The sequence below is a fragment of the Anomaloglossus baeobatrachus genome, chromosome 3, assembly GCF_048569485.1.
Source record: "Anomaloglossus baeobatrachus isolate aAnoBae1 chromosome 3, aAnoBae1.hap1, whole genome shotgun sequence".
NCBI classification, from domain to species: Eukaryota; Metazoa; Chordata; class Amphibia; order Anura; family Aromobatidae; genus Anomaloglossus; species Anomaloglossus baeobatrachus.
In genome coordinates, this window is record NC_134355.1 from 11,618,483 (window position 1) to 11,638,726 (window position 20,244).

General features: G+C 43.5%; 1 protein-coding gene across 1 annotated transcript in view; it reads left to right on the top strand.

The window, feature by feature from the left end:
* Window positions 1-20,244, top strand: part of GLP1R (glucagon like peptide 1 receptor) — a gene marked incomplete at its 5' end in the record, with an annotated part of 395,725 nt that overhangs the window by 246,923 nt on the left and 128,558 nt on the right. Inside the window, 2 exons of the mRNA XM_075338923.1 lie at window positions 3,191-3,312; window positions 4,739-4,845. Coding sequence (XP_075195038.1) covers window positions 3,191-3,312; window positions 4,739-4,845 — 229 coding nt within the window. The remainder of the gene's footprint in view (window positions 1-3,190; window positions 3,313-4,738; window positions 4,846-20,244) is intronic.

Consider the following 20,244-nt stretch of genomic DNA (forward strand, 5'->3'; position numbering starts at 1 on the left):
ACCGCTGATCTCTGGTGATGGATAGGCGGTGTTCTCAGTGATGTCACCGCTGATCTCTGGTGATGGATAGGAGGTGTTCTCAGTGATGTCACTGCTGATCTCTGGTGATGGATAGGAGATGTTCTCAGTGATGTCACCGCTGATCTCTGGTGATGGATAGGAGGTGTTCTCAGTGATGTCACCGCTGATCTCTGGTGATGGATAGGAGGTGTTCTCAGTGATGTCACTGCTGATCTCTGGTGATGGATAGGCGGTGTTCTCAGTGATGTCACCGCTGATCTCTGGTGATGGATAGGTGGTGTTCTCAGTGATGTCACTGCTGATCTCTGGTGATGGATAGGAGGTGTTCTCAGTGATGTCACCGCTGATCTCTGGTGATGGATAGGTGGTGTTCTCAGTGATGTCACCGCTGAGCTCTGGTGATGGATAGGCGGTGTTCTCAGTGATGTCACCGCTGATCTCTGGTGATGGATAGGCGGTGTTCTCAGTGATGTCACTGCTGATCTCTGGTGATGGATAGGAGGTGTTCTCAGTGATGTCACCGCTGATCTCTGGTGATGGATAGGAGGTGTTCTCAGTGATGTCACCGCTGATCTCTGGTGATGGATAGGAGGTTTTCTCAGTGATGTCACCGCTGAGCTCTGGTGATGGATAGGTGGTGTTCTCAGTGATGTCACTGCTGATCTCTGGTGATGGATCTGAGGTGTTCTCAGTGATCTCACTGCTGATCTCTGGTGATGGATAAGAGGTGTTCTCAGTGATGTCACTGCTGATCTCTGGTGATGGATAGGCGGTGTTCTCAGTGATGTCACCGCTGATCTCTGGTGATGGATAGGAGGTGTTCTCAGTGATGTCACTGCTGATCTCTGGTGATGGATAGGTGGTATTCTCAGTGATGTCACCACTGATCTCTGGTGATGGATAGGTGGTGTTCTCAGTGATGTCACCGCTGATCTCTGGTGATGGATAGGAGGTGTTCTCAGTGATGTCTTTGCTGATCTCTGGTGATGGATAGGAGGTGTTCTCAGTGATGTCACCGCTGATCTCTGGTGATGGATAGGCGGTGTTCTCAGTGATGTCACCGCTGATCTCTGGTGATGGATAGGAGGTGTTCTCAGTGATGTCACTGCTGATCTCTGGTGATGGATAGGAGATGTTCTCAGTGATGTCACCGCTGATCTCTGGTGATGGATAGGAGGTGTTCTCAGTGATGTCACCGCTGAGCTCTGGTGATGGATAGGCGGTGTTCTCAGTGATGTCACCGCTGAGCTCTGGTGATGGATAGGTGGTGTTCTCAGTGATGTCACTGCTGATCTCTGGTGATGGATATGAGGTGTTCTCAGTGATCTCACTGCTGATCTCTGGTGATGGATAGGCGGTGTTCTCAGTGATGTCACCGCTGATCTCTGGTGATGGATAGGAGGTGTTCTCAGTGATCTCACTGCTGATCTCTGGTGATGGATAAGAGGTGTTCTCAGTGATGTCACTGCTGATCTCTGGTGATGGATAGGCGGTGTTCTCAGTGATGTCACCGCTGATCTCTGGTGATGGATAGGAGGTGTTCTCAGTGATGTCACTGCTGATCTCTGGTGATGGATAGGTGGTATTCTCAGTGATGTCACCACTGATCTCTGGTGATGGATAGGTGGTGTTCTCAGTGATGTCACCGCTGATCTCTGGTGATGGATAGGAGGTGTTCTCAGTGATGTCTTTGCTGATCTCTGGTGATGGATAGGAGGTGTTCTCAGTGATGTCACCGCTGATCTCTGGTGATGGATAGGCGGTGTTCTCAGTGATGTCACCGCTGATCTCTGGTGATGGATAGGAGGTGTTCTCAGTGATGTCACTGCTGATCTCTGGTGATGGATAGGAGATGTTCTCAGTGATGTCACCGCTGATCTCTGGTGATGGATAGGAGGTGTTCTCAGTGATGTCACCGCTGAGCTCTGGTGATGGATAGGCGGTGTTCTCAGTGATGTCACCGCTGAGCTCTGGTGATGGATAGGTGGTGTTCTCAGTGATGTCACTGCTGATCTCTGGTGATGGATATGAGGTGTTCTCAGTGATCTCACTGCTGATCTCTGGTGATGGATAGGCGGTGTTCTCAGTGATGTCACCGCTGATCTCTGGTGATGGATAGGAGGTGTTCTCAGTGATGTCACTGCTGATCTCTGGTGATGGATAGGCGGTGTTCTCAGTGATGTCACCGCTGATCTCTGGTGATGGATAGGATGTGTTCTCAGTGATGTCACCGCTGATCTCTGGTGATAGATAGGAGGTGTTCTCAGTGATGTCACCGCTGATCTCTGGTGATGGATAGGAGGTGTTCTCAGTGATGTCACTGCTGATCTCTGGTGATGGATAGGAGGTGTTCTCAGTGATGTCACTGCTGATCTCTGGTAATGGATAAGAGGTGTTCTCAGTGATGTCACTGCTGATCTCTGGTGATGGATAGGCGGTGTTCTCAGTGATGTCACTGCTGATCTCTGGTGATGGATAGGTGGTGTTCTCAGTGATGTCACTGCTGATCTCTGGTGATGGATAGGCGCATTCTCAGTGATATCACCGCTGATCTCTGGTGATGGATAGGCGGTGTTCTCAGTGATGTCACCGCTGATCTCTGGTGATGGATAGGTGGTGTTCTCAGTGATGTCACCGCTGATCTCTGGTGATGGATAGGAGGTGTTCTCAGTGATGTCACTGCTGATCTCTGGTGATGGATAGGAGGTGTTCTCAGTGATGTCACCGCTGATCTCTGGTGATGGATAGGAGGTGTTCTCAGTGATGTCACTGCTGATCTCTGGTGATGGATAGGCGGTGTTCTCAGTGATGTCACCGCTGATCTCTGGTGATGGATAGGAGGTGTTCTCAGTGATGTCACCGCTGATCTCTGGTGATGGATAGGAGGTGTTCTCAGTGATGTCACCGCTGATATCTGGTGATGGATAGGTGGTGTTCTCAGTGATGTCACCGCTGATCTCTGGTGATGGATAGGCGGTGTTCTCAGTGATGTCACTGCTGATCTCTGGTGATGGATAGGCGGTGTTCTCAGTGATGTCACTGCTGATCTCTGGTGATGGATAGGCGGTGTTCTCAGTGATGTCACCGCTGATCTCTGGTGAAAGTTGAGATGTTTACCCTGTTTCAATGTAAATGTGATTTTAATTTCTGCCTTTTCTCATTTCTGCAGTGATTCAGGGCAGAGTGTTTCGTTACTGCACCCCGGAGGGAACGTGGTTGGTCAGAGAAGCCAAGGATAATGTGACCGTGCCCTGGAGGAACCTGAGTGAATGTGAGGACCGATCTCTGAAGGTAGTTACTCCCATCAGGCTCAGATCTCTTCTTCTTGGTGCTGCTTATTTTTATGCTCATTGCTGCCCTCTGCTGGCTTGTGAACTTAGTACAGGCTGTCAATAGCAGGGTGTGGGAAGGGAAGTGACAACAGCTCTGACTTTTCTGGATTTTGGGAGAAGGCAGCAATGGGACATATTCTGTATCTGGAGGGACTGGGGTTCCTTTAAGGATAAATCACAAAGTATTTGGTGTCGTCCCTCGCAGGACTCCTTCCTCAAAGTCATTCCTAATGCATTGATTGTCCTCCATTATAATGTCACAGGAGGATTAGTCATGGAGGACAGCTCGTGTTCGCAGAAAATGTCACATAGGCCGATATATCAAAGCCATTAACCGGGCAGTAAAGAATCCTCCACCGGAGTCAGGTTCACTTCCATTCCCCGCTGCCCCGTATTATCATGGCTGGCAGAATAGAGAGCGCCCCCCGGGGGTCCGGCATAGTATCGGACATTGCAAATGTCCGCCTTCATCAGGGAGCACAAATCTGAGCACCTGTAATACACTGCAAGATACGTGCGTGTAAAGGGACAGGACACCATTACTTAAAGGGGATCTCCAGAAATCCGCAGTAACAGTATCACAACCATTGTCTCAGGGAAGACAATAGAGGTCTCACCTTTTCTTTCCCGCCATTTTCTCCCGATAGTGACCTCTATTCTGGGAGAAGTTAGCTACTTCCTCCATCACTGATGAACTTTGCAACATTGTAACATCTTGTGATTGGCTTCTAAGGTTCGAGTCACTAATTGAATTAGTAACTTTTTGATTTGCGCCTCTTTCCACGTCTTTTGAGGTTTTGTTTTCTGATATTTCCATTATTTGGCTTTTCTAGAGGTTTTAGACAAATTCATAAAATTAAACTTTTTTTAAAAAAGTCTCACGATTTGTCCCAAAGCTTCTCCCCAGTCTGATTTTCTCTATATGTTATGTCGGGGCACTTTTTTGAAAAACTTTGCGATATGTTCGACTTTTCCAGCTAAAGAATTGCAAAACCAGTTAAAAACATAAAAAAAAAAATATGGCTTTGCACAAAATTCATTACTCGTGAGCTCCGATGCGATGGTGCAAAAAACATCAACAGAAAGCACAAGTCAAAAGAAACCCGCAAATAGGGCAAAGATCTGCAGAGAGTCCAGAGGTAGAAAGATGTCAGAAATCATCAATATTAACGTAAAATGACAAATAGAATCGTCAGATTCCTAGTGATGCTGCGGGCAAGACCTCACACAAGAAACAACAAAACACAGTAAAAGAGAAGAGCTGACAAATCCTCCACTGCTCCATTATTACATTAACTGCAGGTCACTGAACAGTGGATCCACCGCAGAGAGGTGACGCCCCGATATATGTACCGTAATCTAACATGTCTGTCCTGTGTACCCAGGTGCAACCGGAGGAGCGGCTGTCATCCCTGTCCATCATATACACCGTGGGATACTCCCTGTCCTTCTCCGCACTCGTCATCGCAACATTCATCCTGGTGATATTCAGGTAATTACAAAACTGGGTCTAATGATATAAAGCTCTGTGCAAAAGGTGGAGAAAATACTGAAGTATTCATAGTATTCAGTGACCGCCCGTCTCCTCTATCCTCAGTATTCAGTGACCGCCCGTCTCCTCCGTCCTCTGTATTCAGTGACCGCCCGTCTCCTCCGTCCTCAGTATTCAGTGACCGCCCGTCTCCTCCATCCTCAGTATTCAGTGACCGCCCGTCTCCTCCATCCTCAGTATTCAGTGACCGCCCGTCTCCTCCGTCCTCAGTATTCAGTGACCGCCCGTCTCCTCCGTCCTCAGTATTCAGTGACCGCCCGTCTCCTCCATCACATCCTCTCTTCACTTGTATTATCTGGGCATCTCCTGTATATAATTATATATGTACAGCCGGTATAACCTGGGCATCTCCTGTATATAATTATATATGTACAGCCGGTATAACCCGGCCATCTCCTGTATATAATTATATATGTACAGCTGGTATAACCTGGGCATCTCCTGTATATAATTATATATGTACAGCCGGTATAACCTGGGCATCTCCTGTATATAATTATATATGCACAGCCGGTATAACCTGGACATCTCCTGTATATAATTATATATGTACAGCCGGTATAACCCCGGCATCTCCTGTATATAATTATATATGTACAGCCGGTATAACCTGGGCATCTCCTGTATATAATTATATATGTACAGCCGGTATAACCTGGGCATCTCCTGTATATAATTATATATGTACAGCCGGTATAACCTGGGTATCTCCTGTATATAATTATATATGTACAGCCGGTATAACCTGGGCATCTCCTGTATATAATTATATATGCACAGCCGGTATAACCTGGACATCTCCTGTATATAATTATATATGTACAGCCGGTATAACCCGGGCATCTCCTGTATATAATTATATATGTACAGCCGGTATAACCCGGGCATCTCCTGTATATAATTATATATGTACAGCCGGTATAACCTGGGCATCTCCTGTATATAATTATATATGTACAGCCGGTATAACCTGGGCATCTCCTGTATATAATTATATATGCACAGCCGGTATAACCTGGACATCTCCTGTATATAATTATATATGTACAGCCGGTATAACCCGGGCATCTCCTGTATATGATTATATATGTACAGCCGGTATAACCTGGGCATCTCCTGTATATAATTATATATGTACAGCCGGTATAACCTGAGCATCTCCTGTATATAATTATATATGTACAGCCGGTATAACCTGGGCATCTCCTGTATATAATTATATATGTACAGCCGGTATAACCTGGACATCTCCTGTATATAATTATATATGTAGAGCCGGTATAACCTGGACATCTCCTGTATATAATTATATATGTACAGCCGGTATAACCTGGGCATCTCCTGTATATAATTATATATGTTCAGCCGGTATAACCTGGACATCTCCTGTATATAATTATATATGTACAGCCGGTATAACCCGGGCATCTCCTGTATATAATTATATATGTATATCCGGTATAACCTGTGCATCTCCTGTATATAATTATATATGTACAGCCGGTATAACCTGGGCATCTCCTGTATATAATTATATATGTACAGCCGGTATAACCTGGACATCTCCTGTATATAATTATATATGTACAGCCGGTATAACCTGGGCATCTCCTGTATATAATTATATATGTACAGCTGGTATAACCTGGGCATCTCCTGTATATAATTATATATGTACAGCTGGTATAACCTGGACATCTCCTGTATATAATTATATATGTACAGCCGGTATAACCTGGGCATCTCCTGTATATAATTATATATGTACAGCCGGTATAACCTGGACATCTCCTGTATATAATTATATATGTACAGCCGGTATAACCTGGGCATCTCCTGTATATAATTATATATGTACAGCCGGTATAACCTGGGCATCTCCTGTATATAATTATATATGTACAGCCGGTATAACCTGGGCATCTCCTGTATATAATTATATATGTACAGCCGGTATAACCCGGGCATCTCCTGTATATAATTATATATGTATATCCGGTATAACCTGGGCATCTCCTGTATATAATTATATATGTACAGCCGGTATAACCTGGGCATCTCCTGTATATAATTATATATGTACAGCCGGTATAACCTGGGCATCGCCTGTATATAATTATATATGTACAGCCGGTATAACCCGGGCATCTCCTGTATATAATTTTATATGTACAGCTGGTATAACCTGGACATCTCCTGGATATAATTATATATGTACAGCCGGTATAACCTGGGTATCTCCTGTATATAATTATATATGTACAGCTGGTATAACCCGGGCATCTCCTGTATATAATTATATATGTACAGCCGGTATAACCTGGGCATCTCCTGTATATAATTATATATGTACAGCTGGTATAACCCGGGCATCTCCTGTATATAATTATATATGTACAGCCGGTATAACCTGGGCATCTCCTGTATATAATTATATATGTACAGCCGGTATAACCTGGGCATCTCCTGTATATAATTATATATGTACAGCCGGTATAACCCGGGCATCTCCTGTATATAATTATATATGTATATCCGGTATAACCTGGGCATCTCCTGTATATAATTATATATGTACAGCCGGTATAACCTGGGCATCTCCTGTATATAATTATATATGTACAGCCGGTATAACCCGGGCATCTCCTGTATATAATTATATATGTACAGCTGGTATAACCTGGACATCTCCTGGATATAATTATATATGTACAGCCGGTATAACCTGGGCATCTCCTGTATATAATTATATATGTACAGCTGGTATAACCTGGGCATCTCCTGTATATAATTATATATGTACAGCCGGTATAACCCGGCCATCTCCTGTATATAATTATATATGTACAGCCGGTATAACCTGGGCATCTCCTGTATATAATTCTATATGTACAGCTGGTATAACCTGGGCATCTCCTGTATATAATTATATATGTACAGCTGGTATAACCTGGACATCTCCTGTATATAATTATATATGTACAGCCGGTATAACCTGGGCATCTCCTGTATATAATTATATATGTACAGCTGGTATAACCTGGGCATCTCCTGTATATAATTATATATGTACAGCTGGTATAACCCGGGCATCTCCTGTATATAATTATATATGTACAGCCGGTATAACCTGGACATCTACTGTATATAATTATATATGTACAGCCGGTATAACCTGGACATCTACTGTATATAATTATATATGTACAGCCGGTATAACCTGGACATCTACTGTATATAATTATATATGTACAGCCGGTATAACCCGGGCATCTCCTGTATATAATTATATATGTACAGCTGGTATAACCTGGACATCTCCTGTATATAATTATATATGTACAGCCGGTATAACCTGGACATCTACTGTATATAATTATATATGTACAGCCGGTATAACCTGGACATCTACTGTATATAATTATATATGTACAGCCGGTATAACCTGGGCATCTCCTGTATATAATTATATATGTACAGCTGGTATAACCTGGACATCGCCTGTATATAATTATATATGTACAGCTGGTATAACCTGAGCATCTCCTGTATATAATTATATATGTACAGCCGGTATAACCTGGGCATCTCCTGTATATAATTATATATGTACAGCTGGTATAACCTGGGCATCTCCTGTATATAATTATATTTGTACAGCTGGTATAACCTGGACATCTCCTGTATATAATTATATATGTACAGCCGGTATAACCTGGGCATCTCCTGTATATAATTATATATGTACAGCTGGTATAACCTGGGCATCTCCTGTATATAATTATATATGTACAGCTGGTATAACCTGGGCATCTCCTGTATATAATTATATATGTACAGCCGGTATAACCTGGGCATCTCCTGTATATAATTATATATGTACAGCCGGTATAACCTGGTCATCTCCTGTATATAATTATATATGTACAGCCGGTATAACCTGGGCATCTCCTGTATATAATTATATATGTACAGCCGGTATAACCTGGGCATCTCCTGTATATAATTATATATGTACAGCTGGTATAACCTGGGCATCTCCTGTATATAATTATATATGTACAGCTGGTATAACCTGGACATCTCCTGTATATAATTATATATGTACAGCCGGTATAACCTGGGCATCTCCTGTATATAATTATATATGTACAGCTGGTATAACCTGGGCATCTCCTGTATATAATTATATATGTACAGCTGGTATAACCTGGGCATCTCCTGTATATAATTATATATGTACAGCTGGTATAGCCTGGGCATCTCCTGTATATAATTATATATGTACAGCCGGTATAACCTGGGCATCTCCTGTATATAATTATATATGTACAGCCGGTATAACATGGGCATCTCCTGTATATAATTATATATGTACAGCTGGTATAACCTGGACATCTCCTGTATATAATTATATATGTACAGCTGGTATAACCTGGGCATCTCCTGTATATAATTATATATGTACAGCCGGTATAACCTGGACATCTCCTGTATATAATTATATATGTACAGCTGGTATAACCTGGGTATCTCCTGTATATAATTATATATGTACAGCCGGTATAACCTGGGCATCTCCTGTATATAATTATATATGTACAGCTGGTATAACCCGGGCATCTCCTGTATATAATTATATATGTACAGCCGGTATAACCTGGACATCTCCTGTATATAATTATATATGTACAGCTGGTATAACCTGGGCATCTCCTGTATATACAGTTAGGTCCAGAAATATTTGGACAGTGACACAAGTTTTGTTATTTTAGCTGTTTACAAAAACATGTTCAGAAATACAATTATATATATAATATGGGCTGAAAGTGCACACTCCCAGCTGCAATATGAGAGTTTTCACATCCAAATCGGAGAAAGGGTTTAGGAATCATAGCTCTGTAATGCATAGCCTCCTCTTTTTCAAGGGACCAAAAGTAATTGGACAAGGGACTCTAAGGGCTGCAATTAACTCTGAAGGCGTCTCCCTCGTTAACCTGTAATCAATGAAGTAGTTAAAAGGTCTGGGGTTGATTACAGGTGTGTGGTTTTGCATTTGGAAGCTGTTGCTGTGACCAGACAACATGCGGTCTAAGGAACTCTCAATTGAGGTGAAGCAGAACATCCTGAGGCTGAAAAAAAAGACAAAATCCATCAGAGAGATAGCAGACATGCTTGGAGTAGCAAAATCAACAGTCGGGTACATTCTGAGAAAAAAGGAATTGACTGGTGAGCTTGGGAACTCAAAAAGGCCTGGGCGTCCACGGATGACAACAGTGGTGGATGATCACCGCATACTTTCTTTGGTGAAGAAGAACCCGTTCACAACATCAACTGAAGTCCAGAACACTCTCAGTGAAGTAGGTGTATCTGTCTCTAAGTCACCAGTAAAGAGAAGACTCCATGAAAGTAAATACAAAGGGTTCACATCTAGATGCAAACCATTCATCAATTCCAAAAATAGACAGGCCAGAGTTACATTTGCTAAAAAACACCTCATGAAGCCAGCTCAGTTCTGGAAAAGTATTCTATGGACAGATGAGACCAAGATCAACCTGTACCAGAATGATGGGAAGAAAAAAGTTTGGAGAAGAAAGGGAATGGCACATGATCCAAGGCACACCACATCCTCTGTAAAACATGGTGGAGGCAACGTGATGGCATGGGCATGCATGGCTTTCAATGGCACTGGGTCACTTGTGTTTATTGATGACATAACAGCAGACAAGAGTAGCCGGATGAATTCTGAAGTGTACCGGGATATACTTTCAGCCCAGATTCAGCCAAATGCCGCAAAGTTGATCGGACGGCGCTTCATAGTACAGATGGACAATGACCCCAAGCATACAGCCAAAGCTACCCAGGAGTTCATGAGTGCAAAAAAGTGGAACATTCTGCAATAGCCAAGTCAATCACCAGATCTTAACCCAATTGAGCATGCATTTCACTTGCTCAAATCCAGACTTAAGACGGAAAGACCCACAAACAAGCAAGACCTGAAGGCTGCGGCTGTAAAGGCCTGGCAAAGCATTAAGAAGGAGGAAACCCAGCGTTTGGTGATGTCCATGGGTTCCAGACTTAAGGCAGTGATTGCCTCCAAAGCATTCGCAACAAAATATTGAAAATAAAAATATTTTGTTTGGGTTTGGTTTATTTGTCCAATTACTTTTGACCTCCTAAAATGTGGAGTGTTTGTAAAGAAATGTGACAATTCCTACAATTTCTATCAGATATTTTTGTTCAAACCTTCAAATTAAACGTTACAATCTGCACTTGAATTCTGTTGTAGAGGTTTCATTTCATATCCAATGTGGTGGCATGCAGAGCCCAACTCGCCAAAATTGTGTCACTGGCCAAAGATTTCTGGACCTAACTGTAATTATATATGTACAGCTGGTATAACCTGGGCATCTCCTGTATATAATTATATATGTACAGCCGGTATAACCTGGGCATCTCCTGTATATAATTATATATGTACAGCTGGTATAACCTGGGCATCTCCTGTATATAATTATATATGTACAGCTGGTATAACCTGGGCATCTCCTGTATATAATTATATATGTACAGCTGGTATAATCTGGGCATCTCCTGTATATAATTATATATGTACAGCTGGTATAACCTGGGCATCTCCTGTATATAATTATATATGTACAGCTGGTATAACCTGGACATCTCCTGTATATAATTATATATGTACAGCTGGTATAACCTGAGCATCTCCTGTATATAATTATATATGTACAGCTGGTATAATCTGGACATCTCCTGTATATAATTATATATGTACAGCTGGTATAACCTGGACATCTCCTGTATATAATTATATATGTACAGCTGGTATAACCTGGGCATCTCCTGTATATAATTATATATGTACAGCCGGTATAACCTGGGCATCTCCTGTATATAATTATATATGTACAGCTGGTATAACCTGGGCATCTCCTGTATATAATTATATATGTACAGCTGGTATAATCTGGACATCTCCTGTATATAATTATATAGGTACAGCTGGTATAACCTGGACATCTCCTGTATATAATTATATATGTACAGCTGGTATAACCTGGGCATCTCCTGTATATAATTATATATGTACAGCTGGTATAATCTGGACATCTCCTGTATATAATTATATATGTACAGCTGGTATAACCTGGACATCTCCTGTATATAATTATATATGTACAGCTGGTATAACCTGAGCATCTCCTGTATATAATTATATATGTACAGCCGGTATAACCTGGGCATCTCCTGTATATAATTATATATGTACAGCTGGTATAACCTGGACATCTCCTGTATATAATTATATATGTACAGCTGGTATAACCTGGGCATCTCCTGTATATAATTATATATGTACAGCTGGTATAATCTGGACATCTCCTGTATATAATTATATATGTACAGCCGGTATAACCTGGGTATCTCCTGTATATAATTATATATGTACAGCTGGTATAACCTGGGCATCTCCTGTATATAATTATATATGTACAGCCGGTATAACCTGGGTATCTCCTGTATATAATTATATATCTACAGCTGGTATAACCTGGGCATCTCCTGTATATAATTATATATGTACAGCTGGTATAACCTGGACATCTCCTGTATATAATTATATATGTACAGCTGGTATAACCTGGGCATCTCCTGTATATAATTATATATGTACAGCTGGTATAATCTGGACATCTCCTGTATATAATTATATATGTACAGCCGGTATAACCTGGGTATCTCCTGTATATAATTATATATGTACAGCCGGTATAACCTGGGCATCTCCTGTATATAATTATATATGTACAGCTGGTATAACCTGGGCATCTCCTGTATATAATTATATATGTACAGCTGGTATAACCTGGGCATCTCCTGTATATAATTATATATGTACAGCTGGTATAACCTGGGCATCTCCTGTATATAATTATATATGTACAGCCGGTATAACCTGGGCATCTCCTGTATATAATTATATATGTACAGTTGGTATAACCTGGACATCTCCTGTATATAATTATATATGTACAGCCGGTATAACCTGGGCATCTCCTGTATATAATTATATATGTACAGCTGGTATAACCTGGGCATCTCCTGTATATAATTATATATGTACAGTTGGTATAACCTGGGCATCTCCTGTATATAATTATATATGTACAGCCGGTATAACCCGGGTATCTCCTGTATATAATTATATATGTACAGCTGGTATAACCTGGCCATCTCCTGTATATAACTATATATGTACAGCTGGTATAACCTGGGCATCTCCTGTATATAATTATATATGTACAGCTAGTATAACCTGGCCATCTCCTGTATATAACTATATATGTACAGCCGGTATAACCTGGACATCTCCTTTATATAATTATATATGTCCAGCCGGTATAACCTGGACATCTCCTGTATATAATTATATATGTACAGCTGGTATAACCTGGACATCTCCTGTATATAACTATATATGTACAGCTGGTATAACCCGGGCATCTCCTGTATATAATTATATATGTACAGCTGGTATAACCCGGGCATCTCCTGTATATAATTATATATGTACAGCCGGTATAACCTGGGCATCTCCTGTATATAATTATATATGTACAGCTGGTATAACCCGGGCATCTCCTGTATATAATTATATATGTACAGCTGGTATAACCTGGACATCTCCTGGATATAATTATATATTGTGAGGTAAATCCGGAGATATGACGATAAATCATGATATTCAAGTATGTCAGGAAGCCCTCTCCTGGTGTCACCCCCCCTTTCCTTCGCACAACTGGTTTAGCAACAAATCCCATGGCCATGTCCTGTGATATGGAAATGAGGTGGTGTGAGGACAATGGACACAGGATGACTCCCTGCCGTCACCCTGTAGTAGGAGCTGCTAGCTAGTTAGCAAGGCTATGGAAATAGCCAGACAGAACGACTCCAGTAAAAAATGGTTCATATCTCGCAAGCCATATTTCCGATAAATATGGCAACCATAAAAATGGTGTCTCCGCATGTGGACGATGCCGGCACCCCCTTTTTATGGGAGCAGGACATTGGGAAATGCCCCAGGCGTGATATCAGCCAATGGGGAACTGGCAGACAGGTCATGAGTCCCCTCGTTCTGTAGCTAAATTCATAACTGTCACAATGAGAGCATTGGCGTCTGCCTACGACGCTCCCAGGCAAAGTTATGGCCAATATCCCCTTTGCTGGATAATTCTGATCCATGCAGGGGGAGTGGCAGTGCTTCCCTGTGAGGTCACTAAGGTAGGAGGGGACCTGGATCTGCCCAGGTTGATAACCCTACTTCGGCCATTTTCCAGCGTTCTTCTGCTCGGGGGCCTGGTTGGGAAAGACCTGTGAGGGAGTTCCTGGAAACCTGGTCTACAGCGCCCCCCTGTGGCCAGACGCAACAAGGTAACTGCTGGAACTGTGTATGCCTGTTTGTAACCCATGCTTTGATTGTAACTGTACTCTGACATATGTATATTCTGTAGATTCCCTATTGTATATATTGTAGTTTCTAGTGTGCTTTAGGCTGATTAAATTATATAATTAATCTTGGGCTGTTCTGTTATCTCGATCTTGAATCCCACGTCTGTGTGTTCGGCTAATAGTTACCGTGAAGCGGTTGGTGGCAGCGAGTTTGTGCCAAGGATTATTGTGGGGAGGCCAGTGAGATTCGGGGAGATTTTATATATTCCGCCCGCGGAGGTCGGGGGAATATATACCCTACTCTCACCGGGGACCCTTCAATAATCGGCATAAGTAGTATAGCGGCCTCCTTGCTTATTGTCGGGCAATTCCATAATTGGCCTGACTATAAGAGGGGCGCTAGAGAGCGCGTCACGTGCTCTGTCTGTCGGTCGGGAGGTATAAAGGAGGGGTGACCCCCCTGGTTACCCCCCGATTGTGACGTACTGGTAGCCAGCGCGGGGGATTTCTGAGTGACCCCCCCGGTGGTTTGTGACATATATGTACAGCCGGTATAACCTGGGCATCTCCTGTATATAATTATATATGCACAGCTGGTATAACCCGGGCATCTCCTGTATATAATTATATATGTACAGCCGGTATAACCTGGGCATCTCCTGTATATAATTATATATGTACAGCTGGTATAACCCGGGCATCTCCTGTATATAATTATATATGTACAGCCGGTATAACCTGGGCATCTCCTGTATATATTTATATATGTACAGCCGGTATAACCTGGACATCTCCTGTATATAATTATATATGTACAGCCGGTATAACCCGGGCATCTCCTGTATATAATTATATATGTATATCCGGTATAACCTGGGCATCTCCTGTATATAATTATATATGTACAGCCGGTATAACCTGGGCATCTCCTGTATATAATTATATATGTACAGCCGGTATAACCTGGGCATCTCCTGTATATAATTATATATGTACAGCCGGTATAACCCGGGCATCTCCTGTATATAATTATATATGTACAGCTGGTATAACCTGGACATCTCCTGGATATAATTATATATGTACAGCCGGTATAACCTGGGCATCTCCTGTATATAATTATATATGTACAGCTGGTATAACCTGGGCATCTCCTGTATATAATTATATATGTACAGCCGGTATAACCCGGCCATCTCCTGTATATAATTATATATGTACAGCCGGTATAACCTGGGCATCTCCTGTATATAATTCTATATGTACAGCTGGTATAACCTGGGCATCTCCTGTATATAATTATATATGTACAGCTGGTATAACCTGGACATCTCCTGTATATAATTATATATGTACAGCCGGTATAACCTGGGCATCTCCTGTATTTAATTATATATGTACAGCTGGTATAACCTGGGCATCTCCTGTATATAATTATATATGTACAGCTGGTATAACCTGGACATCTCCTGTATATAATTATATATGTACAGCCGGTATAACCTGGGCATCTCCTGTTATATATGTACAGCTGGTATAACCTGGGCATCTCCTGTATATAATTATATATGTACAGCTGGTATAACCTGGGTATCTCCTGTATATAATTATATATGTACAGCTGGTATAACCTGGGCATCTCCTGTATATAATTATATATGTACAGCCGGTATAACCTGGGCATCTTTTGTATATAATTATATATGTACAGCCGGTATAACCTGGGTATCTCCTGTATATAATTATATATGTACAGCCGGTATAACCTGGGCATCTCCTGTATATAATTATATATGTACAGCTGGTATAACCTGGGCATCTCCTGTATATAATTATATATGTACAGCTGGTATAACCTGGGCATCTCCTGTATATAATTATATATGTACAGCCGGTATAACCTGGGCATCTCCTGTATATAATTATATATGTACAGCCGGTATAACCTGGGCATCTCCTGTATATAATTATATATGTACAGTTGGTATAACCTGGACATCTCCTGTATATAATTATATATGTACAGCCGGTATAACCTGGGCATCTCCTGTATATAATTATATATGTACAGCTGGTATAACCTGGGCATCTCCTGTATATAATTATATATGTACAGTTGGTATAACCTGGGCATCTCCTGTATATAATTATATATGTACAGCCGGTATAACCCGGGTATCTCCTGTATATAATTATATATGTACAGCTGGTATAACCTGGCCATCTCCTGTATATAACTATATATGTACAGCTGGTATAACCTGGGCATCTCCTGTATATAATTATATATGTACAGCTGGTATAACCTGGCCATCTCCTGTATATAACTATATATGTACAGCCGGTATAACCTGGACATCTCCTGTATATAATTATATATGTCCAGCCGGTATAACCTGGACATCTCCTGTATATAATTATATATGTACAGCTGGTATAACCTGGACATCTCCTGTATATAACTATATATGTACAGCTGGTATAACCTGGACATCTCCTGTATATAACTATATATGTACAGCCGGTATAACCCGGGCATCTCCTGTATATAATTATATATGTACAGCTGGTATAACCCGGGCATCTCCTGTATATAATTATATATGTACAGCCGGTATAACCTGGGCATCTCCTGTATATAATTATATATGTACAGCCGGTATAACCCGGGCATCTCCTGTATATAATTATATATGTACAGCCGGTATAACCTGGGCATCTCCTGTATATAATTATATATGTACAGCCGGTATAACCTGGACATCTCCTGTATATAATTATATATGTACAGCTGGTATAACCTGGACATCTCCTGTATATAACTATATATGTACAGCTGGTATAACCTGGACATCTCCTGTATATAACTATATATGTACAGCTGGTATAACCCGGGCATCTCCTGTATATAATTATATATGTACAGCTGGTATAACCCGGGCATCTCCTGTATATAATTATATATTGTGAGACTGTGACCGGGGTTATCTATGACGGCCGGTATGTCTCGCCCCGGTTGTGCTCACTCCATGATAGAAAGTAAATCCACTCTAGGGTTAATCCTGTTTCCCTACAGGCTGAAGGAAGGGTTAAATGGAAACAGGAACGAGGGCAGGTGTGCCGGGTGTGAGGGAGTGAACACTACTCCCTGAGCTCTCTGCTGGAGAGGCACATGTATATTGTTGTGGACTTTTTTTTTGTTTGGACATTAAAACCGTGTGCTGTGAACCTTAATGCCTGGATCCCGTGTCTTCTGCTGCGCAGCCGACCGTGCTACCTCACATATGGTGGAGAATGCGGGCATGACAGCCGGTGAGGTGTAGCATCATCCCTGGTGACCCAGCAGCACATGTCCTGGATCCGAGCGGCTATACTACAGCCCAAACCCGGTGACGCCATGGAGGACATACTAAGGCAGCAGCAACAGACTAATGCACAGCTACAAGAGGCTAATGCACAGCAGCAACAGACCAATGTACACCTGCTCCGGGCGTTGGAACGTCAGCAGCAAGCCTTGCAAGCGCAGGAAAAAAGGCACCAAGAACAGATGGTTCTCCTGGGCAAGTCGATCCGTGCCGGACCGGCAGCAACAACCCCGGGACCGGGTGATGACGGCAGCGTCCGGAAAGCGGTGAGACAAGCGTTGCAAAAGATGACCCCGGGGGATGATGTGGAAGCGTTCCTGGCGGTGTTTGAGCGGGTGGCCAAGCGGGAAAAGCTGCCGACCCCCCAGTGGGCTGAGGTATTGTCGCCCTATCTGACGGGGGAACCCCAAAAAGCGTACCTGGACCTCTGTACCGAGGACGCCATTGACTATGTGACCCTAAAAGCCGAAATACTGGCACGGTTGGGGGTGAATACCTATGTACGGGCTCAGCGGGTAAATCAGTGGTTCTATGAGGAAGCCAAACCCGTACGCTCCCAGGCCTATGACTTGTTGCATCTTGTAAAAAAATGGTTGCAGCCTGACACTCTGAGCCCGGCGCAGATGGTGGAAAGGATAGTAGTGGATCGTTTTGTGCGCACTTTACCCGTCACCGTTCAACGGTGGGTAGGACAGGGTGACCCGAGTACCCTGGACCAGTTAGTGTCTCTGGTAGAGCGGCATGTGGCTACGCAGGACTTGATACGGGACACTGAGACTTTGCGTACCGCCCGTCGGTCCGGCCCCTCCAAGCCTAGGGCCAAGGACCCACCGCCGACAACGGTGCAGGAGTCCCCTACCGTCCCGCCTGAGGCCGCGGCCGCCAATCCTGAGGTCCGGAAGGTTCTGTACCCTAAACGACAACCCGTCAAGGGGGTTTCCGTCTCCATTAGATGTTGGCGGTGCCAGCGGGTGGGACATATGGAAGCCCAGTGTCCACTCACCACGGAGCCCATGGATTGTGGGGTTACCCGGCGGGGTTCAATGTATGCTCAGGTGGTGTGTACCGCTGACCTGGTCTCCCCAGAGACGGAGCCCCACTTGTGCCAAATACAGGTGAATGGATGTCCGGTTACAGGATTGTTGGATTCCGGAAGCTTAGTGACCCTTGTGCGATCCACCTTGAGGGCTAAAGTAAAGGCCACAGGACGTACTGTGGGGGTGGTTTGCATACATGGGGACCGCCGAGACTATCCCACGGGGATTGTCACCATCACAGCACCTTGCGGTCAGGTGCAACATGAGGTGGGACTTCTTAACACTCTTCCTTATGACGTGATCCTAGGAAGGGATCTGCCCTATTTTTGGACTTTATGGAAGGGACCCCCTAAGTCTCCTCAGATATTGGTCAGTCCGGGACCTGAGCCCTACAATCCTGAATCCGGGACACCTGCCGTAGGGGTCCCCATGATAGGGACAGAGTGTGAACCCGATAGGTCACCCCTAGAGGTATTGGCAGGAGAGGCTGAGATGGTCGAGCCCATCCCGGAGTTGGAGGCGTCCCCGGATACGTTTGGGACTGCCCAACTCCAGGACCCTACATTAATACATGCCCGGAGTCGGGTGACAGTAATTGACGGGGTGGCACAGCTGCCCGGTGCCCAGGTAAGGTACCCCCATTTCGCTCTTAAGCAGGATTTACTCTACCGGGTAGATGAAATACGGGGCGTGGGGGTAGAGCAGTTGGTGGTGCCCCAGCCGCATCGTCGGCGGGTCCTCGACTTGGCTCATAAACACCTGATGAGTGGCCACCTGGGGGTCAAGAAAACGCAGGAGCGAATATTGCAAAGGTTCTATTGGCCCGGAGTCTTTGGGGAGGTAAAACGGTTCTGCGAAACCTGCCCGGAGTGTCAGCTTACCGCACCCCTGACCCATTTTCGCAGTCCGTTGGTACCGTTACCCATTATAGAAGTCCCTTTTGAACGGATAGGGATGGATCTGGTGGGGCCCCTCGTAAAGTCTGCTCGAGGGCACCAACACATCCTAGTGATCGTTGACTATGCCACCCGGTATCCCGAGGCGATACCTCTCAGACATACTGCAGCAAAGCTTATAGCTCGGGAGTTGTTTGCTGTGTTCTGCCGGGTGGGGTTGCCCAAGGAGATCCTTACGGATCAGGGGACCCCATTCATGTCTAAAGTGACCAAAGAGCTATGCCGGCTACTCCAGATCAAGCAGTTGCGTACGTCTGTGTATCATCCTCAAACGGACGGTTTAGTCGAGCGTTTCAATAAAACCCTGAAAACCATGCTAAAAAGGGTGATTTCAAAAGACGGGAAAGACTGGGATATGATGCTTCCCTATTTGATGTTTGCCATACGAGAGGTGCCACAGGCATCCACGGGGTTTTCGCCTTTTGAGTTGTTATACGGGCGACATCCCCGGGGATTGTTGGACCTGGCAAAGGAAACATGGGAGCAAGAGCCCACCCCCCATAAAAGTGT